Source organism: Harpia harpyja, chromosome 1, assembly GCF_026419915.1.
Source record: "Harpia harpyja isolate bHarHar1 chromosome 1, bHarHar1 primary haplotype, whole genome shotgun sequence".
Classification (NCBI taxonomy): domain Eukaryota; kingdom Metazoa; phylum Chordata; class Aves; order Accipitriformes; family Accipitridae; genus Harpia; species Harpia harpyja.
This window is the reverse complement of record NC_068940.1, coordinates 48,378,451-48,406,443: the sequence shown is the minus strand read 5'-3', so window position 1 is coordinate 48,406,443 and position 27,993 is coordinate 48,378,451. Positions and strand designations below refer to the sequence as shown.

The following is a 27,993-nucleotide window of genomic DNA, read 5'->3' as shown; positions in this document are numbered from 1 at the left end:
CATAGGACAACATGAAGAGTAAATTGTACCATCCCCTCTGATACAAATCACTTCAGAAGCCTTTACAAAGGCCTTGAGAACCCCTAGATATCTTTTGGGGGAAAGAAAGCATCCTTCTACAACAGATAAATTGGTACCAATGAAGTCAAGGCTAAGTCAGGTCTTCCGTTAAAAGTGGCTTTGAAACATTTTTCTAGGCTGTTTGCTTTTTACTACTCATTCTTACTCCCTGAGTTTATCTTAGATGTTGGCAGAAATTATAACTAATTAGAATATAATAAACCCATTATATCACAACTGGAGCAGTGCTTACCTACAAAACCTCTGTTAAAATCAAATTAGCCTATAAAACCTTGTCAATTTGCCACTGTGCTTCACAAAGGCAACCCATTCCCACTCCCCTTCAAAAAGTGAGTCTCCTTTTTTAGGGTTACTTTTATACTTCCCCTCCTAACAAAATCCCAGTCATCAGCCAGGCAAACCCGGCTGACAGACCCTCTGAAAAATGACGTAAATACATCTGTAGATATTGCCACAGGCTATTGCCTATGCATCCCCCAGTCTGCATGTCCTCTACTGAAAAATATTAAGCATGTTCTTCTTGTGTCATTTAGTGCATTGCCAGCCACTGGCCCACATTTTAGTAACTTGTCAAGTATAACGCAGAAGTTAGAGGCAACCTCCCAGGTAATGATGGTTATTATTAGAAATACAGTTGCACATGTGGAACAGCATCTTCCCATGAAATCTCACCTGGACACACAGGACAACACATTCCCATGAGTTTGGAAGGGTTTTTACAGTGAACAATACACTGTACCTCTGACTCTACTATCACTCCTTCCTGAAAAAGAAGCAGATCAGACATGTTCATTCTTAGCACTGTGGTTGCTTTAACAAGCAAAAACCCACAATTACTAGCGGTACAATTAAAGCCCCGCACATGCTGCGGAGCACTGGATTTCAAAACCTCTTTTCTTTCTGCACCTGCTGCCTGGTATCAGGATTCAGGTTAATCCACAGTCAAAAGATCTACTTGAGTCTCCCTGACTCCAGACACAGGATTTGCCTTAAAATGCATCAGGTAAGAAACCAAACCTTCTTAGGAAAAGGAATCCTGCTTTCTCAGGAATTCTTAGCCTCAGGAATCTGCCATGCAGCTCTGGTGAAAACAGGCCAGACACAAGGCAATCTCATCCCTTTCCCCTTGGAGGAAAAAAGACTTAGAAAGCAGATAAAAGCATCTTGTCCTGTAGAGGGGAGACACTTATCTTTGATGCTTTGCCTGATAAGTATTAGTAAATTAACATTTCCTGTACTTCTTGTTGGAGAAGTCAAGAGCCCTCCTGAACAAATCTGGGTATAAGGATCTCTGCACAAAAGGCTGCTACTTTTTTTTGCCGCTTGCGGCTTTGCAGTTGGAGGCAAGGGAAACCTGGTTTTTAAATGGCTGGATCTAGGGTAAACAGGATCTACCAGTTTTGCATTTAGACAATGAAACAGGCAATGAAGAATTGCTCATTTCATGTAGTTAGTAGTGATAAGAGTATCTAAATTCACATCATGAATATCTTTTCGTTAAGTGCAAGGATACAGAATACCGCTGCTGCAACTTCATTCTTCTCAGTGTACTTGTCTTTAAAAATGTGGGCGGGTTTCATAGAGCAGAAGTATCACAGAAAAAAAGAAAAGTCTTGAAACTCTCTTCTCCTGTTTGTAGAAGCTCTTCATACTCATTCGTCTCTCCTCTTTCCAACAGTTGCAATTCTTAATAGCTACCTGAGTGTTATTATTAAAACCAGATCAAATTGTCAGCAAAAATGGCAGACCTGTTCACAGACAGAAACTAAAATTCCCTACATAATTACTTGGTTTGTGCCTGAAAATGGACAATCTTGCAAATGTCGTGGATGCAGATAGGCAAGCTACCAAAAATACCACTGTGTTAACAGTGCAGGAGCCCAGGAAAAGAAAATTTGGTTGTGGGTTTCACTTAAAGAACATCCCAGGTAAAACCCATGGACACATACACACAAAAGTGTCCAATTACTAAAATAATAATTTGTATCTCACAAAAGGCTTAGCACGCTGAAATAAAGAGGATTTATTTTAAGGTCAAGACAGCGGGAAATGGCATGGCTGCATACCTCTCCTTCAGCAATGTTTGGGTATCATGGTACTCAAGTCATATAAAACCTATCCTTCTGGATGCTTGGTTATAGCTGGCCACATCTGAGTGGGTTTAAACTACGTTAAATGCAAAGTCCATATTGTGCTTTGGGTATAGAATATTTCAGGTGATTTGGATTGGATAAAAAAAAGGCTCAGAATTTTATGGGAAAAGCCCACAACTCAATTAGTACAATGCTGATGACATCCTTACCTGGCACTGGTATGTAACACAGGGATTGCTAGGGAGGTGCCATTTCATAGAGCTGTTGTACGTATTTCCTCCAAAACTGCAATCTAGAGGGAGAGACAGAAACAGGTCAGTTCAGCTGAACGCAATGATCTCGTGGGAGGCTGCTGCTGAGGATCACAGAGCAGCGTCCTAAATGTGACCCATCCTCTCCCTTGGATTAACAGAAGAGGTAGAGCTGAGAGCTGGGACTGACAAGAAGGATCGTGTCCTGGGAGGGCTGGCAGCACCACTGCCCTGGACATCTGCTGCTGATGCGTGACTGGCCAAACTACAACCATTCAAGACAAACCAAAGTCTGTGACAATTTACCTAAAAATGGATGTCAGTGTTTATTCTGCAGTCCATTCAGGAGCTGCTCAGCCACTCATGCACTGGAGGGGGGAAAGGGAGGAGAGAGGGTAAGAGAAGAGCTGGAAATACTCATCATCCAGCCTGGCCATGCTATTCTCATCCATTAACCAAAACCCCCGGGAAAGCTCTTTAGCCAGCACAGCTCAGCATGGATGAACTGACATCGGCAGAGTTGCTCCTCCTTTATATCTTTTCACTTTCATGACAGAAGGGATCAACATCCACATAAACTAAAAGCCATCAGGCTCATCTGTGGGGGTGGGGAATCTCTGAGTGGGGACATTTTGGAGTCCCACAGGGTTTGGCTTCATATGTCTTTGTGTGTTATATGACAACTTTGTTAACAGAAAATAGGTTGGTTTGACCATGCACAGGATCAGCACGCATTTTTTGTGCAAAATGAAGTTTCATTGAGCCATTTGGAAAAAAACCCCAAACATTAATTTTCACATTTTTTATTACATGTTCCTACTAGTTTCCCTTCCCATTCTTTCACTGTTTTCTGGTATTTTGCAAAAGGTAAAACCAAAAAGGAACACAAAGAAAAGAATAAAATAACTCACCAGAAAAACAAAACTAGAAAAGACATACTAAGTGGTAATAAAATATTTGTTTTAAAAGAGTTAATTTATTAATGCCAAATTGTTTCAATTAAAAAAATTAATTCTTTGGAGAGCTAAAGTGTTTCTGAAAAAAAACTTTAGAAGCAACACATACCCCATGTTCTGCAGGAAAAAATGCCTGTTTTCCATTTACTGCTCTAAGAGTTTTTTCGTAGTCTGTTTTATCCAAAATAAGCTTGATCAAAGAGCCCATGAAACCAACAGGAGTCTTGCCAGAGACTCCAAAACACAGACATATACATAGAGTCACCAAGCACAAAACTACAATCAGTCAAACAATGCCCACGGCACCATTCTCTTTCCACACCCTAGCTCAACAGCTACTCTAAGTCATTCTCTGCTGTGTAGGGTGCACTGTCCTGAACTGCTTTGGGCTACATTTTATGGCCTTCTAAAAATAAAGGCAAGTTATCAGCCCTACACCAACAAATTTTTGAGCCCACTGTATAGGAAAACTTGAGGGTGACAGTTCTGAACTGCTGAGGAACTTAAAATACCCACAAAATCATTTTGCATTCAACCCAAAATTTAAAGGAAACCTGATATATAAAGATCATTTACAAATGTGTTAACTGCCTCCAGTTCAGATCTTAAACAACAAAAGACTTGTATTTCAGAATTTGCAGTAGTCAGGGATTTTTCCAGGCTAAATACAGAGCAACACAGGAGAAATTTGCAGATGCTATTGCTATTTCACTTACCTAGCTGGGTAAGCTGAAAAAGGTATGTTTTTGAAAGAGTTGATCAGTAGTCTAAGAGCTGGCTGTGATAATTTAATCTTTGACAAATATTGAAAGGTACAAAGTATACATCTGAATCTCACATTTTTTTAAGTAGCAAAGCCCCTATGAAGCGATTTTGAATAATAAAGGAAAGCTCAGATTCTCAGCGTCTTAAATACAGTTCTGCGTGAGCTCTCACACACGCAGGCCAACATGTCAAGAGGATCATGAAGCCCCATATTCCTCTTATGCATTTTGAAGTCCCATTCTGAAAAACACGGAGCTAATCTTGTAGCACAGTCTCACTTACTGCTCACTGCAAACACTGATGAATAACAGAGCCTGCTCAACGTGTTTTAGCATCCTCAAGTTGCAGAAGCTCAGGCCATAGTAGCATACTGGTCCCAGTCCAAGAAAGAGTTTATACATGTGCTGGACAGTCAAGATGGAATGAGCTGTGTTGTTAAATATCTGTGTGCGTGTTTTACCAGATGGGTCTGGTATCTTCAGCACTGTGCATAATCAAGGGCCAGGTTGGAAACTAGCAACTGCAAAATACCTTGCATATTTGCTCACCAGCTATGTTTTTTAATTTAAAATGTTTCCTCTGTAAGAAAGCTAATGACCCTGGGGTAATCTGCACATACAGATGTGCATCTTAAACTGAAATTTTCAGTTCAAGGATTAGTCTGATCGAGAAAGCATGAAGGTAGTGCATCCATGCACCACTGCTCTCACTTGAAGTGCATATCCAAGCTACACTACAAAATCCTCTGCCCTGCAGCACCAGCCATTGTCCCTGAGGAAAGCAGCAAGGGGGGAGCCGAACTCCACCTGCCTGCAAGCCATGTCCATCGCTGATATGTGGTGCTGTCAGCACTGGGGGATGGCACACCAGAAGTAACCATGGCAGTGAGAGCTTGCAGGCAGCAAAAGGGAAATTTAGAAATGGAGACCAGGATGGAAAAGTCTGCTGAAGCACTGGAGGCAGGAAGACTGCTCTCGAGCTTTGGCACAGGCCAGCAGATTGAATAAGGGAGACCAAGCAGCATCATGCAAGCACCAACGTGAGGCACGGTGGGAGCTGGATTTCAGCAGATGCTCAGTTGAGGAAAAGAGCACAAAGGAAGGGGAGAGTTAGCCAGTAACACAAGCAAACTTGGTGAGAGCTGGGGGAAGGCTGAATGTCAGGCAAACTGAAGTGGGCAAGAAAGGAAGTGCTTTATAATCTCCAGGTGAGATTTTAACCTATCTCTGCCTGGAGGCGTGCCCTGACACTCTGCCCATTGGACACCCCAGAGCTGCACCCACCACTCATTCTTCAAAAGAAAAAAGAAACAAAGCCCACATACCAGCTAGTTTTTCTGAACCTCGCTTTCAATGTACAAATCTTTCAGCTGACAGCTGCAAACATATACCCGGACTTTCCTAGCCCACCTGCTCGTAGCATGGGAGTTTATGAGCCTCACCCAAATTCAGCTTAGTGAAACCTGCCTTGCTCCATGTGCCAACTCAGTCAAGCCATTCTAGCTTGCTCATGGTTAAAGGTCCACCATATGTGGCTTGGAAAGTAGCAGTCGCTGAATATCTCATGTCCAAAGGCATCAGCAAAGTCCCTGATGTCAACTTCTACAATAGAGTACAGCAGAACATACTTCAAGTTCCTAAAAACCATTTTAATTCCCTTTGGAAATATTATTACATTAACTTACTGTCTCCATCCACCATTTGAAAGGGAGAGCAGGAGAAAAAAATAAATCAAGAAAGATCAGAACTTAGCACAATCACTTAAATGCCAGCCACTTAATTCTGCCTGAATACATACTTAAAACAAAACTTTAAAAGAAAAGGCTACAGAGGAAGTTTTCAAGAGGGGAACCTGAAAAACCTGAGAATGTTCTGAGTACATGAAAAGTAACATATTCAACATTAATAGGTAAATTTGATCCCGTGACATATACCCCATAAGGAAAAGCTTTAGGATTCCACATACGAAAGTTAACTATCAGTGGTCTATTCCAATTTTAATGGAGCTAAGGTGATTCATATCAGTCAAGGAGTGTGTCCTAATTTTTTTGTTCTTCCTGCTTCTTCCTTTAAGAATAGCTGGTGTTTTATTAATGTAAAATATTAACTTTCAGTTAGTTGTAGGTTTTGTTCCTCCTACCTACTTCAACCCAAATAGTTCAGATAAGTCCTGGATAAACACGGAAACTGAAAGTTGCTTATCTGAATCAAACCAAACCACTAAATACTTTGAAGTTGGTCAATTGTTGTATATGCAGTGGAAACTGCTAATTACCTTCTAGTCACCTCATCAAGGCAAAATGGTCCTCTAGACTTCAGTCATTCTGCACAAAAAATTATGATAAAATAGTTAAATCACTTCTAATTTACTAATTTAGCTACTTTTTTTCAATGTTGTGCATGCCTTACTTGAGCATCTTAGTTTCAAACATAATAAACCAACCTTTGGCTGATTTAATTTGAAAGAGAGCAATTTAATTCCAAAACAAGCATCCTCACATGGAATTGGACTGGAATAACAAAAGAGGCAAATTATAGCAGATTTTGTTATTGGCATGTGGACAAGTTGACAATCAGGAAGCCAGTTGTCTTTCCAAATCCAGTAACATTGTTAAATGACCTTTTTTTCTTCCCCAGACACCCCAGCACAGAGCAGTATCATGAAGACAGGGAAATTGACTGTAAGAGACAGTTTAGTAGTGCTAAAGCTCAACCAGTGTCCTCAGGAGTTCATTAAAAAGAAGCCTTTATTACTCAATTTGACATTGCCTAATAAGATTCCAGAAGAGATTTTTGCTTATTTTAGGATAATGAGAAGTTTATAGACAAGTCATTTCCTTATTCTCCCAAGAGAAAGTGATAGATTGGTGCACAACAGTCTGGCTCCCCATCCCTCATTTCTTCAGCATCTTTCTTCTCCTATTAAGTCTTTTTTTTGCTTTCCCTCCATTTTCTATTTTAAAAAAGTAACCTCTCTATTGGCATGAAAAATAAACATTAGGAAAAAGAAAACAGTCAGAAGACATGTTTTATTTAGTGTTTGATAAATTAATCCTCAGGGAGGTATCCAGGCATGCTAACACTAAATACCAGTTCTAGCCAACCCCCCCCCCCCCCCCCCCCCCCAAAAACCCTCAAAACAATAACTTGCACATGCTGCAGTATTTCCCTGGCATGAAATCTGTTGGCCAAAATAAAAGAACTGTGAATCACACATACACCTATTATAAATATATTTTCACATGTCTTAATGATTGTAAAACCATTGACAGCTACTGGAAAATTAAACTTCCTATTGGGTAACCCTGCTCTTCATTTGTCAACACAGAAGCATGAAAATGTATACAAAATCTCCCATGATTGTTAAGTCTAACTCTAAACAGTGAAAATCCAACTCTTTCCTCTGTAACTGAGTACAATCAGACCTATTTGCAGCTGAGCCATCGCAATTACAATACCCAAGAGATGCGACGCACAGGGGCCGTCTAAAGGGCATACAACACAGCAGAGTGAAGCGGCCATGGGGTGAGCTGTTCTGGGACTGCAAGTTCACAGGCATATGATGCAAAGCAGCTTATATTCACTGAGCAAACAGCAGCAGAAACAAAGACATCAACTCCTCCCAGTGCTGTTTTTTGCCCCCTGCACCTTACTGGAATGGAATTTCACCTTCCCAAATGCCTTGTGTTTCACAAATACATATATAGGGGGAAAAAAGTCGCTCTGCGGGGTCTGTAAGAACCTCATGATCCAAAATGCCATACAGTTAGAGCTACCATTGAATCTTGAGCTCATACTTGATGTGCTTGCCAAGCCTGGCAGCTGGAGAACTGTGACCTCTCATGGTTACAAGGGGTGTCATGAATGATGTTGCTTGGTGACACAATTACTTGCCATGTATACCCAATTTCTTCACACCAGCAAAATCATTTATGATCAGTACAGCTTACAGCTTGAAAGTTAAACAGTAAAAGAAATTCTTATTCCAGTATTAAGTGTCCTAAGATGTTTATCATGTTGTGGGAAGCCTCTATCCCAGTCTTCAGTTTCCCTTTACTTTGCTGCACAGACACAATGTCCACACACAAGGTACAAAGGCATCCACATATCACCACGGAGGTCTCGTGCTATTTTCTAATACAAGTGTCTTGAACAGCTCTGTGATTGTAAAAGTCTGGGTAACTGAATGTTTGACATGGCAAAAATATTTATGACAACATGACAAGACAGTTCATTAAAAGCTTCTTACATAAATGGAAAAATTATATTAACCAAGGCAATAAGAAAATCTGAAATTTGAGGTGCTACTGTACACGATAGTATACACCAGATATTCAAAGGATGAAATGTATGTGCTAAGACCTTTGTAAGAGATTTAACTCAAAGGAAGGATGGAGAGACAAAGACCTTTTCTTAGGCATAACCAGAAGTAATCAAAGCTGGCACCATGATGACGCTGGATGACACTGTCCTAGCGGCTATATGTTACTGCTTCAAAATCCCTGCCTTTACTTGAAATACAAAGCTAGAAACTGAATGAACATTGAGACAAACCTGTACCTCCAGCCTCAAGAAACAGGCCTCCTGGTTCAGAGCTGGAGCACATTATGAAGAGACTGAAAGGTCAAGAGAAAAGTTAAACTTGATTATGTCCCCAAACCATCTCTTTCCATAACCAGTCTCTGATAGATGCCAGGACTAGATTATGCAGATGAAGGTGAAAGAGGTTTTAGTAGGAAGATACATAATTATCTTCCCAACCCATCCTCCTCCATCCATATATTAGGTTGCACCCTTGTGTCTGAAAGCTTGCCTTAGAGCATGTGAGGATGGGCTGCAAGTCACAGTGCCCCATCAGGGCCCCACACAAAGGCCCCCCGGTCAGTCTTACAGCAGGGCACCAAACTGGTAACGGGTATCTCATACTAGGGGCGTCCACACGCGAACAAAGTTCCACATGTATGTATGGCTCCTGCAGGGCGTTAGTAGAGTAGCCAAACACTGATAAACTTATAACCTCCCTCTAACTTCCTTTCCAAGCCAGCCCTAATAGTTGAAATTGGCTGCAATCCTCAACCATAATATTTGATATCCTTTCCAAGAAATGCACAATTAACTACGATAGCTTTGGATAGTCAATATTCAGGGGAACTAGCACTGCTGTTGCCTGGGCTGTGATTCTATTCTCTGGTAGACTCCAGATCAGTGAAGCATAGCACATGAACCTCTAAGATCATTTATTAATTTAAAAAAAAAAAAAACACAACGAAAAACTCCACAGTAACTCTCAAAAGTTAACAAGGGCAGAAAAAGCAAAATTGCACATGGCAAGTGAAAGAAACTTCAGAACAAATCTTATCTGTTGTAACAAATACCCACTAATTTTGTCTTTGCACATCCATAGAAAACTCAGATTCTTAGGATAAGAGAGTAGACTATGGTGCACAATTTTAGAAATGCAAACTTTATGCAGCCCTGAGCCAGTAATACCACTTCTTCAGAGAGCAAATAACTTATTATTAGAGGTGTAGAGAGCTCTATATCCAAGTGACAGGTCTCCATCCAACTAAATAAGAAAATGCTGCCAAATCTATTTCTATAATCTCAATCATCTCATATGTTTTCATTAAACATTAAATAAAATGAGAGATGAAAAGCAGCCTATTTATCCTATACTAAAGTAATAAGAGGGCTTAATTTTTTTAATATTTTCAAAGTGAATAGTGTGCTAAAGGAATACAGTATGTTTTATAAACTACAGTAAGTATCTGTCAGAAGAATAATCTCACTCAAAATTTTCACTATTATACTTAGTTGTTTGCATTCTCCTTGCAGCAGGGGGCCATAATCATGGGCCCACATTTCTCTGTTCTAGACTTTGCACAAACACACAGCAAGAGACAGCCTTGCCCCACCGACTTTACTATCCAAGGTCCTAAGGGCCTAAATCAAGAATAGTGTTAAAACACATTGCTAGTCTGGAGTATTAAAATCTTAAGTAAAGCCGAATCTTTTAATATGTGAGGGATAACGTATTGTTTCCACCACAGTAAATTTTCTGATGGCAAAAGCTATACTTGCTGCTGTTTCTTACTTTTTTATTTATTAAGAAAAATGAAAAAAGTGCTAGAAATTATCCAAGTAGCATACAAATACCCAAATGGAAGCAAGGGAGTTATGCTCAGCACACAACCATTTGCAGCAAAAATTCTCTACCAACAATTCCATTTCTCCTATATGCAAAGCTCTAAACATGGGAGTTCAGCTGGATGCACCATTGCAGGCATATAGTATTTCTTCGTTTCAGACTACTTCTTTGCTGTCCGGGATACTGAGCCTACATACCCAGTCCTTGTGCACTCCTCATAATAGAATAAAATATCCTGGCAGCAATGTCACAAATGATTCATGAGTGGTAGTTTCCTTCATACACAAGCCGGTTCTGGAAACATACCCTTTGGTCTTGATGTTATCCTCCTGATGACTCAAATGACAGCAGCCATTCATCCATTCATTCATTCATTTCTTCACAAGATAATAGGAGGATGTGAAGCTATCAAGAGAGCTGGCAAGAGCCCGTAAGGCCTGATTAAGCTTTTTCTAGGCTTTGGGAATGAAGCCAAGAAAAAAGCCACCAGGTTCTGATGTCTTTTCTTTGTAACATTTTGTTCATGTTTAGATGAAATGCAACCAGTAAAAATTAAAAAATCCCTGTTTTCCTTTTCCTGCTTGCATTCCCCATGGGCACTCTGGCAGCTTGACAAAATAGTAACTGAGAACAAGAGCTGCAGGGCCAAGTCCTGGCTGCAGCTGAACTCCGCGCAGGGAGTGCTGGGGAGCTGCTGGGACTCCAAAGGGAGCAGCTGAAGTGCTACGCAGCCAGGCTGCTGTTTGCACCCTTGATTCCCCAAATACTGCACATGGGACACTCATTTCAGATTTTGAACAGAACAGAGCAGGAGCTTCAGCAGCGTTCAGAGCAGCAGGAGAGCAAGCAGCCTCCCCGGGGGCAGAGATGGCTCCACCAGTCTCTCTTCCCATGGCACCAGAACAACCTGGTGACAATGTGTGGTGTCAGGACTGCTATAGTTATACGGGTGTATATTTTGATTTACCTTTCAGAAAGAGCAGAAAAACTTATTCAGAAATTTCACATTTACTTTGAAAACTAAGCCCTCAAAAGCCTTTTTTTTTTTTTTTTAAATTCTGAAATTTAAAGCTGTTCTTGCATCTTAAGCGCATAGGAAGTGCCATCTTAGATCAGACCAAACATCCTTCTAGCCAAGTATCCTATCTCTGATAGCAGCCAACAACAGACACCCAGAGGAAAGTAAAAAACACAGGGCAAGATCCACAGCTATACTTTAGCCTCCAGAGGAGCAAGAATAAGCAGCCTACCTGGTATTCCCACAGTGAGCACACCACAGACTCACACAGAGGGATAACTGGACATTTTGTTTTGTACCCTGCTCCTCTCCTAATAAACCCAACATCCAGTTTTCCCTTTGGAGAGCTACTGGGGTTTGAGCTGATCCTGCCACAGAAGTATCTTTTGTAACACTGAGAAACAGTTGTTAATCAGTAATTGTCAACTCAGAGCCCAGTATTATATTTGTAAAGTTAGGACTGTTCTGTCCCTTGTGCACCCATTTACTCCCATCCACATTAACTTCCTTTGCCATTTTGTCATCAGTTGTTCGGTGTCCTAAGAACCTCCTGCAACTGCTCGCAGGCAGCCCTCCTCCTTTACTATGCTAAAGAGATCAGTTTATCATCAGCAAACTTTCTATCCCTGTTCACCCCTTTTCTAGATCATTTCTGAGCATGTTGACAAGTCTAAGATATTTGCAAGGATCTGCTGGTAACCTTTTTCCATTACAAAAATAACCATTCATTGTCAACACCTGTTAGTTATTTGTTGATGAGAAGAGTTTCTCTGCAAACTCAGGGCTGCTTAGTTTCTTCAGTAGCTTTTGGTGAGGGATCTTGTTGGATGCCTATTAGTTGGATCTCTCTGTCCGTATACTTATTGATACATTCAAAGGACTCTAACATCTTTGTAAGATGTAACTCTTCCCCCTGATATTGCAAATATCCATGTGCCTCCTAATTCTATTTTTGAACCATTTCTATTAATTTTCCCATTAGAGATGTCAGGCATACCAATTTGCAGATGCCAGGCTCAATCCTATTAATAATGTTCTGTAGGTGCTCACCCCAGCTCAGGATGAACCGAAAAACTTACAAGGAGTCTGAATTAAAATAACATATTAAAATAATATCTGTATCCTCAACTTTGAAACATTAATTTTCTTTTAGTGTAGAATCATTTTGTATGCATGCATGCGTATATGCGTATGTATGTATATAAAATTTTCAGACCATTGACCAATGACACATCCCATTAAGGAAATGAAAAATCAACCTCCAGCCTAATCAAACCAACACTTAGGAATCTTTTGCTATAAAGCTGACACTAAACACAATTTGACAAAAGAAATAAATTACATTTAATTTATGTAAAACCTGTAACTACAAATTCTTACTGTTTTAGTAATGCTTTAATTTTTTTTTCCAGTTAATTTCCTTTTCCTTTAAGTGTCAGACTTCTAGATAAATCTTCGAATTGGGGCTTGCCAAACCTATTCCAAAGTTGCAGCACAGAAGCAAATCATGAGCACAGCAGCTAACACACCTCTGCAACCATCCAGGAAAAACACATATCCATCATATGTCTCTTCCATCTGAATTTCAGCATAATCCTTTTTCCTGCATTTGTATTTCCTCTGGGAAGGCAATAATGCTTGCATTTCCCAACAATTTATCCTATCCTGTCTCCCTCTCAAAACCACTCTATTACCACTGGGGAATTAAACAACAGCGAAAAATAAAGAAAAGCTGTCTGAATCTGACATTCTCCACCTCATTGATTGCATCAGCAGTCCCTCAGCAAAATTAGTGGTTTAAAGCATATTACTTACTGCATTGATATAAAAAAAAGACTAGTTTTCAACCTCATCTACTTACACATTTTTCATGTGGATAAGCATGGTAGTAACTTGCCATGCATGCTTATACAATTAATTTATTAAATTTTTTATATTTGATAATTATCTCATTCTAAAGAGCTTGGAAGCTGTGTTGGTCAATAAATAAATGCATAATGTTCAGATTGTTGCCCATTTTGGCATTAATAAAAACATCCACGATATTGTTATTTAAATCAGGAAATATTTAGTAAAATGAATAGAATTTGGTTGGTTTGTTTCTACTATGAGAAGAAGTAGAAGTAGTCATGGATAATTGCTCTGCTCTTTATTACTCAGAAGCATTATTCATATTCTGTCCAACCACACAAAAAGTTTAAGGAATTCCTATTGACTGGTGACTACTAGCAGATTGATGGTGACCTAAAATATTTCTGATAAAGTTAGAACAGGAGATATCTCTCAAAAGACTAACAACATACCAATGAAGTACAATAAATATGTATTTCTAAAGGACTGTCACTGCACAAGAACTAATAATTACAAGATGAGTATGTGAATTTTTGCATCTCCACCAGCTTTGTAAATGTATTTATTTTAATTATGGTTACTACCATTTTCTAGCCTCTGGTGACAGCCAAGTCCCAGCTGAGAAGCTCCCAACTTTGTCCTGTCTCTGGCAACATAAATGTGAACTGATAACATTTTAAAAAGAGGGAAACAACAGGAAGGGAACCGCACCTTTGCAACGCTCACAGCAAGCTCCTCTCTGTTTAATGACAAGAGCGCAGTCCTTGGAGAGCATCGGACACTTCTCCCTTTTGCAGGTCACTTCCTTATTCTGGAAAAAAGAAAAAGAAAAAAAAAATTAGAGAAAAGCTATTGCAAGCAAGCCAAATCCACAGCTACCATTTCTTGCAATTCAGAAAATAAAATGTGAGGCTAGCAATCTGCTTTTTCGCTTCAGGAGAGGTCTTTGTGATTCAAAACATCTTTTTCCCCTTGAAGGAACGCAGCAGAAAACAGTCTCTGAATTATCCAGGAGCCCAAGTAATGGTGTTTAAACTCCACTTAGGCCGTAATTCATGACTGCTACCCATTATAGTACAGAAAACGTGCCCCACTGAAGAAATCCACTTAAATGAACAAGTAGCTACACGATGCGCTTGTTAAAATATCCTCAGGGTCTTGAGGTGCTGCCCCATGAACCACACAGCTCAGGAATCATTTCTCATAGTGACAAAAGGACAGATGGCTGAGGAAGAGGTGGTGACCTCAGAGAAAACAAAACTCTCTGCCACTGCTGAAAGTAATTTTTAGCTAGCAGTATTACCTAGCTACCCAGAGGTCCTTCAAAAGAGTTTACTATGTACTATACTGGAAAAGAGACTACCGTAATTCATCTTTCTCCCCAAGATGCTGAGAATCAATGAAACACCACAAGCAGGTGGAATCACTGTACATTATAGTGTCATCTTTCTATGGCAAAAAGCCAGCAATGGCCAAGGCCAAAGAGCACATTGATGACATTAAGGAATGTCAATAGAGGATGTGTGACAGCAGACTGGAGAAATATTCTATTTATAGCCTGCCTTGCCCCTGTGGTGTCAACCTTGTGGTTATCCCTGCCTTTAAAAAAGGGCAGAAAACAAATACTTTGGGCGTTTCTTTCAGTAAAATTTTGCTACTTGAAATTCCTGACTGAAAGTAGCCCTCTGAAGTCACCTCCACCTATAATTAGTAGCTCAGTTCATTAAGTGACACAGGTGGCCATCTCGTAGATGCAAGGACCCACCTCACCCAATCTTATGACTTAATTAAAGACCAAAAAATCAAAGGGCTAGAAAAATGTAAATCATAAAACTTAAGGAAAAGAAGCTGTACTTTCCAGTCTTTCCCTTTTGCTCCCTGTGGCCTTATTCAAGGTGCCTGTGAAGGATAACACACAACTTTTATTACACTCCAGCTCTTTGTCTAAAATCAGAGGTTTATTTTCTTCAAAGTCACTGCCTGATCTGATGGGAGCTATAAAGACACTTCAATCTTATCAGTGTAAATGAGGACTCACTCTCACCAAGCCAGTGTGAAATCAGCAAATGAGAATCAGGCCCTAAAGCCCAGCTGCAGTGACACAAACGACTACTGTAAAAAGCCATGTCATCCACCGCTAGTCACCGCTACGTGCTGGCTGCTTTGCATCACTCCAGCATTGCAAAGCAGCCATAAATGCAATTTAACTTGCAAGTTAAGCTGAACTTATGGCAGATCTGTAGCTCTGGACTGGCACAAAGCAGCCATGGCACGGCAGTGCCGCTGGCTCAACAGCTTCTTTTTAGAGTGCAGGGTGAAATCTTGGTTGCCTTTACGTGAACATAGTGCTCCCTGACTTTGCCTCCATAAAGCCTGTTGAAAGGCAGCAGAATCAAGTTTACCAAATCAGCTACAAATAGTCTGTATTTTAAAGGGTTCTGCTAAGATCTGATTCTCTTTAATGAGAGTTTGCTCAAGGGAAGATTTAATAAGCCTAGCGGCCCCATTACCTTTATCTGTGGGAAAGTGGGTTTGAAGGAAGGGCAAAATCCAGTTTAGAGTACGTTCCTTTGGAGAACATCATTTACCCAGCTGCAGCATGCATTGTGGACCTCTGCGAGATGCATGGTGCCCTTCAGGGCCAACCTAGCTGGGCTGGACCCACATCAGGGGGCTACAAATGGAATATTTCTCCTGCATGCTGTCGCACATCAGGGGGTCTGGCAGGCACCTACCCATCGGACTCCCTCTTCAAAGGAAGAGATTATTATCACGGATGGCAGCAAGAGGGATGAAAAGTATTTTTTTTGTTCCCTGATTCCCAGGGGACTCCTGGGGAAAAATGTCTCATGCAGCCCAGCTTCCCCAGACAGCTTCTCGCCCTCTCCCCTGAGCACTGGCTGCCTCCCTCTGCCCTCAGGTACATCCTGACACGGTTGTTTCTTGTTGGCGATGCAAAATGTTCCTAAGGATGACCCCAACACACATATTTCAAACAGGAGATACTTGCTAGTTACTGTTCACAAGTAAAAGCCTCCTGTTTGCCCCACACCACTTAAATCAGAAATCTTCTCTGCCAGTGATGAGTTTGGTACCATTGAGCCAACGCGGGGGGGGCTGCCAAATTTGGATCTTGCTCTTCTTCCCTTATCACCAGCAGTGCTGGTGGGTCAACCCCAAACTCAGGACATGCATTACAGGCGAGGATGGAAGTAACTGGAAAGAGAAAGCAAAACTGAGCCAGGGTGTACATCTTATCAGCAGGAGGTTTTCTGGGAGGGAAGACTTTGGAGTTCATATCCTGGTGCCAAGGGCTGTTCTACATTAAGCAGATGTTCCACGTAAAGAATGTTAGCTGCCCACAGTGCAGCAACGGGAACTGAAAGGTCCTTCCCCCTTGGAGGGTGTCTTAAGCAGTAGGCTACAGATTCATGTTTCCTTTTTCTATCCCAGTAGACCTTGAACTACTTGCTGCTCAGTGGCCCAGCTTGAGCAGAAGAGGGGCTTGTTCCTCGTGCTCCCAAAAGCCACCAGTCCTGACAGTGAAGATGCTTGTGGGGAAAGCAGGAGATGAATCTTTGAATTGCCTCTGGACGTGGAGGGCACCGACCCTGGATCACCATCTCAAAGATGAGTCGTTACAGCATGGTGCTAAAAGGTGGGCAGGAGGTGCCACATTCACCACCGTCCCCCTGCTTTTTTTTTTTTTTTTGCTTTTTTTTTTTAAAGAAAAGAGCAAGAACAGCTCTGTCCCTTGGAGGACAAGCTGCATTCTCCTGCCTGCAGGGACAGGTCTGTGTATCCCAGATAAATAGAGCCAATCTTTGCCAGCATGAGAAGGGCAGCTAAGCACTTAAGCGGGGTGGGATTTGCAAAGCTCATGTTCCTCCTCTCTAGCTGGTACTACAGGCAAGCCCCAGACGGCTCCGAAAGTGGCTGTTTCAGATGCCACCCCGAGGTGCCTAACTCCCTGCCATCAGGGCTGGGCCGCTTTTCCAGGGTGTGAGGTACAGCATCGCTCAGGGCTGCAGCCCCCACCGCTCCTTTAGGGGCTTTTTGCTGAACAAACTTATGGTAGAGCCACAGTTGCAACACACTGCCCTGGCATAGTCTTCACAGCAAAATCCCTCTTGTACTACGAAGAGATGAGCATAGCTCTGGGGGAGTGCATCCAAGTGCCTCTTGCTGCTTCTAGGACCGGATTTAATCCCAACATTCTTCCAAAAATCCTGTTTTATCTCAGTGCTGCATCTTGTGGAAAACTAGGCCACCAGATGTGGAGGAAAGGGTTAATGTACCATGCTGATCAATCATAGGACAGCAGCAGATAAAACAGGGCTGGTAAATCATTGTTTAGTCTACTGCAGTCAGGCATTATCCAGTGCAGATCTCCTAGGCCCACTGGGTGTAAAAGTACAGCTTTTTTTTTCCTTCACCCTGTTGCCCAAAACACTGCTCTTAATGTCTACTGTTCATCTGCTTCTTTCAATTCTGCTGCCTCCTTCCCTCCCATTTCACAAGGGCAAAACGGAGGGCGAGAGCAAATGGACTTTAGCAACAAATCCTTTCCTTCCAAATATGTCCCCTCCTACCCCCAGTAATCATAACATTTCATTACTTGTCCCAGCCATACATTTAAAAAGTCGCTAAGAAGCTGCATGCAAGAGAGCTGTATAACCAAACCTCCATCTGTGTTGTCAACAGCGTCTCTGGAGTTGTTGAAAGCTCTCAGATACTTTGATTTTTGCTGTTCTTAAGAGAAAACTTCTTAGACGGCAACATTCAGAAGCCAACAGTTATGGGAGGGTAGGGGATTTTTTTCCTTTTGTTTAAAGGACATGCACTCTGGCACCGAGAAGTGCGGAAGAGACACATGCTCATAAATACATAAACCGTTTGCTAAATCAGAAACCTGGGAGTCAGTCAAATCCATAACAGGATCCCAAGATTCATAATAAATAACTTTTAATTATAGTCCTGAACAATAGTTATTTTAAACAGATGGTTTATAGATTCACATCTGGGATTTTTTTTTTTTTTAATTTAGTGCTCAGGCACACACACAGAAAGGGAGACAACCTCAGCTAAGGTTTTTGTTAGTGTTGGAAAAATACATATTTTTTTAAAAGAGGTCAGGCTGATCCAGAACAATGCTGCCAGAGCTGACGCAACTCCCCAGTCAGCGCTCAGCTCGGCAAAGGGTTCACACTAGAATCCCAGACTCCCTCGGAAAGGAAAATTTAGAGAAGTGCTGGAGGATCATCCCAGACTCCTCTCCTGTGCTCACCAAGCCCGACTCCTGCAGAACACATGTTTTAATGCTTTTGGGGAAAGATCAGAAAGTTTTGTTGGGTGCCCATGTTTCTCCCCTCTCCCATGCTTTGCCAGTGGAACCCAAAGGTCTCTTTCACTTGGCATGCAAAGGTGATGTCAAATTCCCATACAGGAGAGATACACTAACCAGACCTAATACCAGTGTTACCACTTCATGTTACCTTTATTACAACATCCTCTCAACACAATTTGTTCACCTTCTACATACACCTCGTATTTTTACCTTCCATCATAGAACTCCACACAAAATAGCCCATTCTGGTGACAAAGTATATCAAACTAACGGCCTTAAACTCATGTGGTACAGTTAAATAAAATGCCAACATGAAAAGAAAAAGAAAAAAAAACACTAAAAAGAAATCTGAATATTTGGCAGAGGTCTTGGAGAGGATGTGTGCCAAACCACAGCTTGGAAGCCGCAGCCAACTTTCTACAGGGTTCCCCACTGGGCTCCTGCCGGCTCACAGCAGCCACCAGGAGGATAGCTCTTTTCAACCTAGATTTAGCTTGGAAGAGGACAAAAAACCTCTGAGTCCACTTCATTTCTTCAGGGCTGTACCAAGGAGTGCCTCCATCAGCGGTACCCTGAGCCCACTGTTGTGCTGTCACAGCTGGCTGCTGAAGTCCTTGCAGATGCGGGTTCTCAGGGGGCTAGATTTCCATGGTGAGAGTCTGTTGGTTTTTTCTTCTTTCTTTTTTTTCCTTTTTATGTATTGAAAATGCTTTTAGGAGGCTCGCATTGCATTTCTGATATCCTGAGGTTATTAACTATTTATAACAAAGAGGAAAAATGTAGCTTAAACTTTCCTTTAACCAAAAAAGGCTGTGCAGAGAAAAATAATAAAAGCAACAGAGACAGATTAGGTAGAAATATGAACTACCATTAATGGCTAATCCTGAAAACATTCATTTTTTACCATTCTTCATCACAGTCCCACTAGTAACTCTGATAGGACTCCTCACCAAGTAGTTCAGAGTGTCCTTAAGTTTCTGCCAGGAGAAGCTTGTGGGATCATCCACCAAAACAACAACAATTTTCAAACAATGGCAAAAGTTACCCCCGGGGAATTTGGGATGCAGCTTTCAAATATGCAGATATGACCTTAGGAGAAGAAAAAGCCATTTAAAATTAATGAAACAAGTGCACTCAAGTGCACGGAGCCGCACTCAGCCCACGCAGGCCACAGGAGCAAAGGTTTGGGCCAGCACTGGCCACAGGCTCTGTCCCTCAGCAAAGCTTGGGAGCACCCGGCTCCCAAGCATGTGCCTGCACCTATGCTTACGTGCAGACAACCCCGATGTTGGGCCAACTTGTACTTGAGAACAGGCTCAGACACGTGCATAACTCGTGGTCTAGACAAATCCTGAGGCACTTTCTGAAAATAGTACCCTTGCTTCTTTGGCACTCCTGCCTGGAACTTGCTGTCTCAGGTCTGATTTACAAACTTCCCTTTAACTGGTGGAGTTGATACAAGCAAGCAATCCTTGCTAATACTGTGGGACTGCTGTCTTCCATGAACATTTCTCTGCCTGAGCAAGAGCCGCACAGTTTGGCTTCAGGGAGGATACACTACTCCCCAAGGAAAGATGTTTGCAGACATTTTGAACCACTGTCAAGGGAGATGAGAAAAAGGTCTCATTTCCCTTGTTCCCCTCCAATTATCTGTTGGGTTTTTTTCCCTTTGCAAAAATAAATTTTGTGGGTACAATAACAAAAACGATTTAGCACACTAGGTGTGTTTTTAAATTCCAAGTGGAAAAAATATTTCCCTGTGAAACAATGTCTGTTCTCTGCAAAATGATACAGTTCTCTCCGTTTACCCACATACACCTACAAACACCAAGGCATATGCTTCACCCCACAGAGAGAAAAGTCCTATTATTTTAAGAGTGTCTTCAATTTCAATGGGACAACTCACTGGAGTGAAGCCAAACATATGCTTCAGTACTTTCAGCATTAGGTCCTTGCCCGTGGCACAACATGACTGTGAGTTCAGCATGAATTGCATTAGATGCAAATGACGGTATTTCGTGAGGAACAAAATATGCCATTTCAGTCCCCAGAGTCTCTCTTTCCTTTTTTGAGCAGAGCACTCAGTAGCCTCCAATTTATCTTCTCATCCCTGTAATCTCTTTAGCTTCTCTGGCCATTCTGAGGGCGAGCAGGGAGGAGGCTGCAGGTCTCCCCGCAGTGGTGCTCAGCTAGCATCAACCACCCCCTTCACGATTCGAGTTCTCCTCGCTTACTAGGAAAGATGATTAAAACGACGCTGCTGAAAGATGACACTGAATTTCACCACAAAAGGGTATTCCCCACTGCTGTAAGGAAGACATGAGTATGTGCAAGTCATTCAGGACACATCACTCACAACCCGTTATAGACTGAACAGATTTTTTTTTTTCCACTGTGCTTAATGACGTTCACCAGCATGAGGAAAGTGACCTTGGTGGCCCGCTGCAATCCCGACACTCCCTGACAGCAACCCACTGCACAACTATATGGTGAAAAGAAAGTGCTTTCTTCCTCTTGTGTTTGTTTGCATTAACGCAACTGCTAAAGCTGCAGCTGAGATCAGGGTCCCATTACATCAGATGTCGTGTAAGCACATGCAAGGAGTACAGCCCTGCGCCAGTGAGCTTATCGACAAAGTAGACACAGCCAGACAAAATGACCATAACTGCAGATTAAGTCAGCGGGAAAGCCAGAGCAGGATCCAGACCGCTTAGCTCTCAGTCTCCCTGCCTCCATCTCAACCTCCAAGTGCTACTTTGGATTACAGTTCTTCAGCTGTTAAAGGCAAAACTCTTTACCTGTCAACAGAATAGCGTGATGGTCTTCTAGCAACAAGAGACACAGTCTTCACAGGTTCCCACCAGTTTGTACTGTAGTCCAAAAAACTACCTTTAGTAATCTAGGAGCCAGGTTTCAGAGAAGGGGTATGCACTGGGCTTCTTGTGGGAGACCACACCTTTGCATTTCAGAAGACGCGTGCATTTAAAATTCACAGCTTTTCCTGTGAATTTTAAATACGTTTTTAAACAAACAAAAACCAAATTAATGTTTTTTCTACTTGTCAATAAAGAATTAGTATTAATTATCAGTCACCTAAATCTGATGCCAATACCTAAGAAAACAGTAGTGACAGGCAATACCTGTCAATTTGAAGCTCAGGGTGCAAACCTGTATCAGTGCTGCTGGAAAGGGTTACAGCTCACTGACCCAACCCTATGAGCTTACGATCTACCCCTTGCTGGATGTTCCCAGTCACTCAGATCAGCCAGCAAAACTTTTCAGATGATCACTGCCCAACTCATTTTGAGCTAATTGAGTGACCTTGAAAGCGTGGTCCAGCCTAGCCTGGTTTACCCTGACTGAAGCTGATGCAGCAAAGTTCATTCTCCCAGAGAATAGATGAGCAGCTAAGAGACCTAAAATCTTCCACTACCTTAGTTTGATCCAGACGCCACCCGCACACAGCTGAAGTCAGCAGATGAAGACAGCATCGCTGTCCCGGGTGTATTGGCTCCTGGAGCGTGCTGCTCTGCTGACCCCCCTTAAGTGCCATAGGATGGCCTGGAGAAGTAGAAATTTGCTCATATCATCCCCGAGCCAAATTAGTCTGAAAACACTCTAAGTAAATTCTAGCCCAAAAAACCATTGAAGATGGCACTGATGAATTATGAAGCTGATTTCATAGAGGGTAAAGCAGATCGTGCCAAAGGTTTAAAATAAATTATTAAATCATTTGAATTCAACAAGTTTTAGATCAAGCCACGGTGTCACATTCTGTCCCATCGCAAAAATTAACTCAGTCCCATCAAAAAACTGTCCTAAAAATACTCTACTTTTGTTTAACTACCGCCATCCTGGTCCTATAGACTGTGTTCAGCTTACTTCTCGGCAGACATTGCCAATGAGAGAAAAACAAAACCATGAAAACAATAAAAAAGAGTACATCAAAACCTGAGTCCATCAGTTCAGAAACCCTATTTTTGGATGAGATAACTATATCTTCTATTACAGACTGAATACTGACCAATAGCAATTTTTCTTCTACTGATGTGAATTAAAACTTCATTTGACATTTACTTAAAAGAGGAGCATTGACTGTTTCTTTATAAATATAATTTCATCACATTTTAATAGGCTAAATCTACAAATATATTATCCAAACAATAGTTACCTGTCATTGCATCTTTATTGCCTTTTCTGTCTGAAGTCTGCTTAATCAACCCTTACACTAGAGATTTAGGCAGTGGCAAATGCTTGACTTTGGGGCTTGAGCCTGTTCTAAAAACTTTGAACAAAGCAGCCCTTGAGGCCATGTACTTCCTAAAGAGTTTAAAAAGCCCAATGGGCCTCCTAACTTACTCTGCAACAAGTCATATCCCATGAAGAAACTCACTTCTGTACAACACAAAACCAGGGCTAGATTAAAGAAAAGGGAAGAAAAAAAAGCAAGGTCCCCTGCTGCTCTGTCTGGCCAGAATCATGTCTTTTAATGCCCATATCCTCTAAAGAAACGATGCTCTCATGATATATTACCCTAATACATCACCAAGTGACAGTTTTCTCATGATACTGTACCCTCAAAGATGTGATGCATGCCAGAAGCAGCAACAGGAGATCTCAGCTGGGGGAGGGAAGGGGGAGGGTTTTCTATTTTCTTCCAAATTTTTAATCTACACATTGTTTTTTTTAATGTTATTTCATCAGAAAAATCCCTGTCAATCCTAGTTTTCATAATCCAGAGGACTCCTAGAAGTTTTGCAGTAGTAGCACAGCTTTTAAACTGGAAAGCACCAAAAAAATCCCCTCTTCATTTAATTGGAGCAAGTTTTGAAATAGGACCAAAACACTTGAGGAACAACAACCAAATAAAAATAGTAGCCCAAATGAGAGCAACAAGAGTGTTTTCTATTATAAAATTATTTAGGCAAGAGGCCTCCAGACACTGCTGTTTCAATGAACTTGCAAGAAAACTGAGCACTGACCCCACATTTGTTTTCTTATGTGATCTTGCCTGTGCTACACAGTGGTATTAGAAAAAAAAGACGTTATTCATGGCGGTCTGCAGAGAGAAGGGGCAGCCCCCAGCTTGTCAGTTTCTATAGAGAAGAGTGGGAAGAGGCAAGGACCAAGAGCATTTCAGGCAGGACTCCTTGAAGGGGGCAAGAGCTTTCGAGGTCTTTTAAAGCCACCTTCAACTCACAGGGGCTCACTCCTTTTTGCTGCAACTGCTCCGCGCTAGTAAAATCTTGGAGGGGCAGCCAGGAATCCTAGCTGATGGACAGCTCGTGGCAGCAGTCATCCTCAAGCAGGCTTCATCCAGCTGGTGCCAGCAAGAGAAGGCTCAAGGTCACGGGAGAATTTAGTCAGAAAAAATTATGCCACAATGATGTTTTATTTGACACCTCTCATTTCTATGTCTTTCTACTTCATATCTGCTCAAACTTCTGATGGATGCAAAGCTTCCATCAGATGCAAAGAAGGAAGGTGGAATAAGCTTTCCTTTGTTGCGATCAATCGGCAAATTAAGTTAGATCGTGACTTTCAAAACTTCAGCCAACGCTGTAGCTACTAGGAGAAAAAGCGTATTTTGACTTGTGAACTAAGCAAAAGCGATGTGGAAGTCATTGAGAGAAAACTAAAAGCCAAAGCTGTCAAAGTCACTTTCACAGTCCTTGAGCTGACTTTGACCATATTTTGTGGCCTGGCCCTCGCTGCTTTTGGGTGAGATGTAGCAGCCCTCATTCATAGCACTGATCACTTAGCCACGTGACAATACCACTGCAGTCAGTGAAACCACCCACACGAGTTCAGAGGTTTGAGCTGAGCTCTTCAGTGCAGACACATGCACAATGCCCTATGTACTGGGTAGATCCACAGTTAATTAAACAGTTATTTTTGAATGTTGCTCTGGAAAGAAGTTTGCTGTCCAAAATAAGAAAATAATATTGCACAACCACTTTCTGCTTGAAAAATCCAGTGGTTAAAACATATTTTTGCATAATCGTAGCCCTGCAGGGACAGTTCTCACTTCTGAAAAGCAAATTCCCTTCTTTCTGTTTTGCACATGTAAAAATAAACAGATTCTGTTATGTCCAAAGCTTGCAAATCTCAACTATAATAATACATTGGATAGAAGCCATACAAGCAGATTTTTCCTCTGCCTATGTTCCCTTCCCTCCTTCTTTTCCCCTGCCCTATTTGCACTGCTGGAAGTAAAAAAAAAAACCTGTTTCTGACAAGTAAATGGAGCTGACATTAGAGCGAAGCTCTAAGGTGAACAGGGTATGCGCAAGCCATTTGTCATCTTGACAAAGTGATTTTCAGTCACCAGTGGGACACTTTAAAGACATCTGAATGGTTGGCCTTGACCACCAGCATTTCTTACGGCTTATAAAGGGACCCATGGGACCAAGAACACAACCTGCTTTTGGAAGTGACTCCTGCAGTGGTACCTCTTGATAGATGTAAAGGCAGTGTGATGTATCAGGTGCCATTGAGATCTTTGCAAGCAGGTTATATTTATGTAAGTATCAAGTGCAGATAGCATCTTGTTAACCCAATTAATGAGACTCAAATGTCAGAAAAGGGATTATGCCTGGCTCGAAGTCCACAGCACTCATGAGGCAGCCAGAGATGATTTCATTGTGTAGGACAGCACTGTTCTCTTCGAAGAGCAAGAAATCAGGCAGCAATGCTACTACGCAGGCAGCCGAGGGGGGAAAACACAGGGGAGGGAGAAAGATGGTCTGAAATCCAAAGGTTTCACACCTTTAGCATAAGAAGGGCTCTTTATGATGAGAGACTCAAGTGCCACGTAAAAATGAGAACCTGGGGTTGAAATGAAGAAAACTAAAAAGTATCCACTTGAGGTCTTGGAAACTTTATTTTTTTATTAACTGTACCTTCCTCTGCAATTAGAGAAAGCCCTCATTGCCAAGTCACAGCCCGATCTGGGCTGGAAGAGGAACAATGTTCCATCCAGCCAGTCCACACTGCTGCGTTTGACATGGGCAATTGAAACACACTTCTCTAGCCTAGAGAAGAGTGGGAGATTTCCTGACCAAGATGAGATCATTAATTTCTGCATCAAAGACTCTTGATATACTTGACAGTAAACTGCTTTTCTCCCACAGCCTCCAACTACTAAGCTATATGACGTAAGAGGAGATGCTCCTGTCACCCAGGTCAGAGCAGTGAACCCTGAATGGCACAGCATGAGGTACTCAGCCCCAAAACAGAGAGGGGGGTTTAGGGTAAGGCCTCGTACTCAGCAACTCCTCTCAGCTCTCTGCTCGGCATGTCAGCTGTAAGAAATCCCTGTTCTGTGTTGTCTTCTCCATGGAGGAGATGAGACAGTTAGCATGGGCTACTTGGGCCGACAGCCCAACCTAAGCACTACTCAGTGGGTTAACCTAAATCCTTTGATGGTAACGGTACCTTATGGCCACAGTCACAAGTTGTCCACAAACACACAGTAGTAATATTAAGTCTCTAGAAGATGCTTAAAATCCTTTTAGACCTCTGGTTCCAGAGTCATATATAGCTTTTCTGAAGTCACATCACATCCACATCCTCTCAACTAAAGCTCTGTCTCACCAGTAGTTTTTGTGCTGTCTTATATGTAAGAGGTAATGCCCAGTGAACAGGCTGGAGCTGCCTACTCATCTCTCCAGATGGCTGCCTTCCAGCAAACCTCCCTTTTGTTGTAGGTGATTTGCTTCCTTTTTCCCTTTTTGGCTCCCACCTTTGTATGTTTCCATATGTGCACTGGTTTAATTATGCAGAGAAACCTGATGACATCAAAGATACTAATTTTATACTAAAATGATTATATACAGTTCCAGTCACCAAATATGTACCCTTCATGTAACAAGTACATAAAATCACTCGAATTTCTTACTATCATGGCCTAGAGTTCTAGATATTTTTTAAATTTCTGCTTCAGATTGATTTGGGGGTCAAATAGTTTTGCTTGAGGATTGGAAACCTTGCCAAGTTAAATCAGACATACACATTTTTCCAGAAGCTATACAAATTGCATGCTGCTTCTGTTTCCTCCGCATTTTCATGTTGAACAAGCTCTGGTTCAGTATCAGTGCACTATTCTGCATGTTAAATGTCCACATCAGCAAGTTTCTCCAGAAATACTTAATGCATTTAGATCATAGACAAACTATGCCTCAAGCATGCATCTGTTAAACAGGTTTCTAATACTACCGCACCATCAACATTTTAATGTGAAATGATTTTAATTGTCCAGAATTTTTTATCCACTGCATTTACAAACAACCCATCCACCAACCCTTGGTTTACAGGCTAAAAAGCTTGCATGCTTTGCATTCTGTCTGCCAGCATAATTTCTTTCATTTATTTTAATCAAAAGCATTTGCTGGATTGAATCACCAATCCACCTAACCTAGTTAAATGCTCCACCTCACCCCAGAACTGAGTATTTGGGGCGGGGGGGGGGGGGGGGGGGGGGGCTGTTAAGTGCTAAATATGAAGATCATCAGCTGTGCACTGCCATGTACAGAAAAAAAAATATTCTGCCACAAGCAAATAATCAATAGTCTCCCTGTCATAGGAGAGCCTGCTGCTCTTATCAGTATTTTAGGTCCCACAGGCAATCCTTCAGCTAATAGCCTTATCTCAAGCCCAGCCACCCTGCCTGGCTCCTTCCTGCCCCAACGATTCCCAAGCGGCACAACCTGGAGGTGTTTCACTAACTGGCACAATCAGATTGTAACCACTATGTAGCCTTAGAGCAGTTGTTTATCAGCTCTTCCCCATCTCTCCCAAACCATGCCTCAACTGCACATCACCACCCAGACAGAAAAAAGGAGGAAGAGACAACCTCAGGACAATCAAGGTCTGTTATTCTTCAGCCACTAATAAATCATAAGACAAACCAGAAAAACAGATGCAAATGTATGACTCTAGCTGGCCATCAGAATACATTTCAATGGTTCCAAACCTTAGGGAAGATCCAATTCCCATTGAAGCCACTTAATATAATTGAATATAAAGATGTCAGGAACAGCTAAAAAAAACGAAACAAGAAAACAAAACCCAAACCACACAACTTTTAGCCTATGAGCTGTCAGATATCTGATTTTCCTGGCCAGTGCTCTACAACACATTGGCTTGCATCCCCCCGGGTAAGGAGGAGTGCAGAGCTTCTGCTTCCATGCCTCAAGTGAGACCTTTAGCCACGAAAGAGGAGGTGAGCCATACCATGGCCATCTGGAGAAAGCAACAGCTGGCCCTGCAGCCAACAGGGGAGCCTGGGGTTACTGGCTGAGCACCTTAGCAGTCCAGGGCTGAGCAATACCTGGGTTTTGGTATGAAGTAGAAATGGCAGCCTTCAACTTCTCGTCTGGCACAGCTCTGGACATTGAAGCCAACACAGTGCTCGGCATGGAGAAATTTAAAACTGAAATGAAAGCGTCTATGTGGTTGAGGAATTTGCCCTAAATATCCGATT

General features: G+C 41.9%; 1 protein-coding gene across 1 annotated transcript in view; it reads right to left on the bottom strand.

Moving 5' to 3' along the window:
* The window catches only part of BMPER (BMP binding endothelial regulator), a 150,986-nt gene that overhangs the window by 112,335 nt on the left and 10,658 nt on the right, over nt 1-27,993 (bottom strand). Inside the window, exons 3-5 of the mRNA XM_052792683.1 lie at nt 13,874-13,973; nt 2,384-2,466; nt 754-844 (exon numbers count right to left, since the gene is read on the bottom strand). Of these exons, the coding sequence (XP_052648643.1) occupies nt 754-844; nt 2,384-2,466; nt 13,874-13,973 (274 nt within the window). The remainder of the gene's footprint in view (nt 1-753; nt 845-2,383; nt 2,467-13,873; nt 13,974-27,993) is intronic.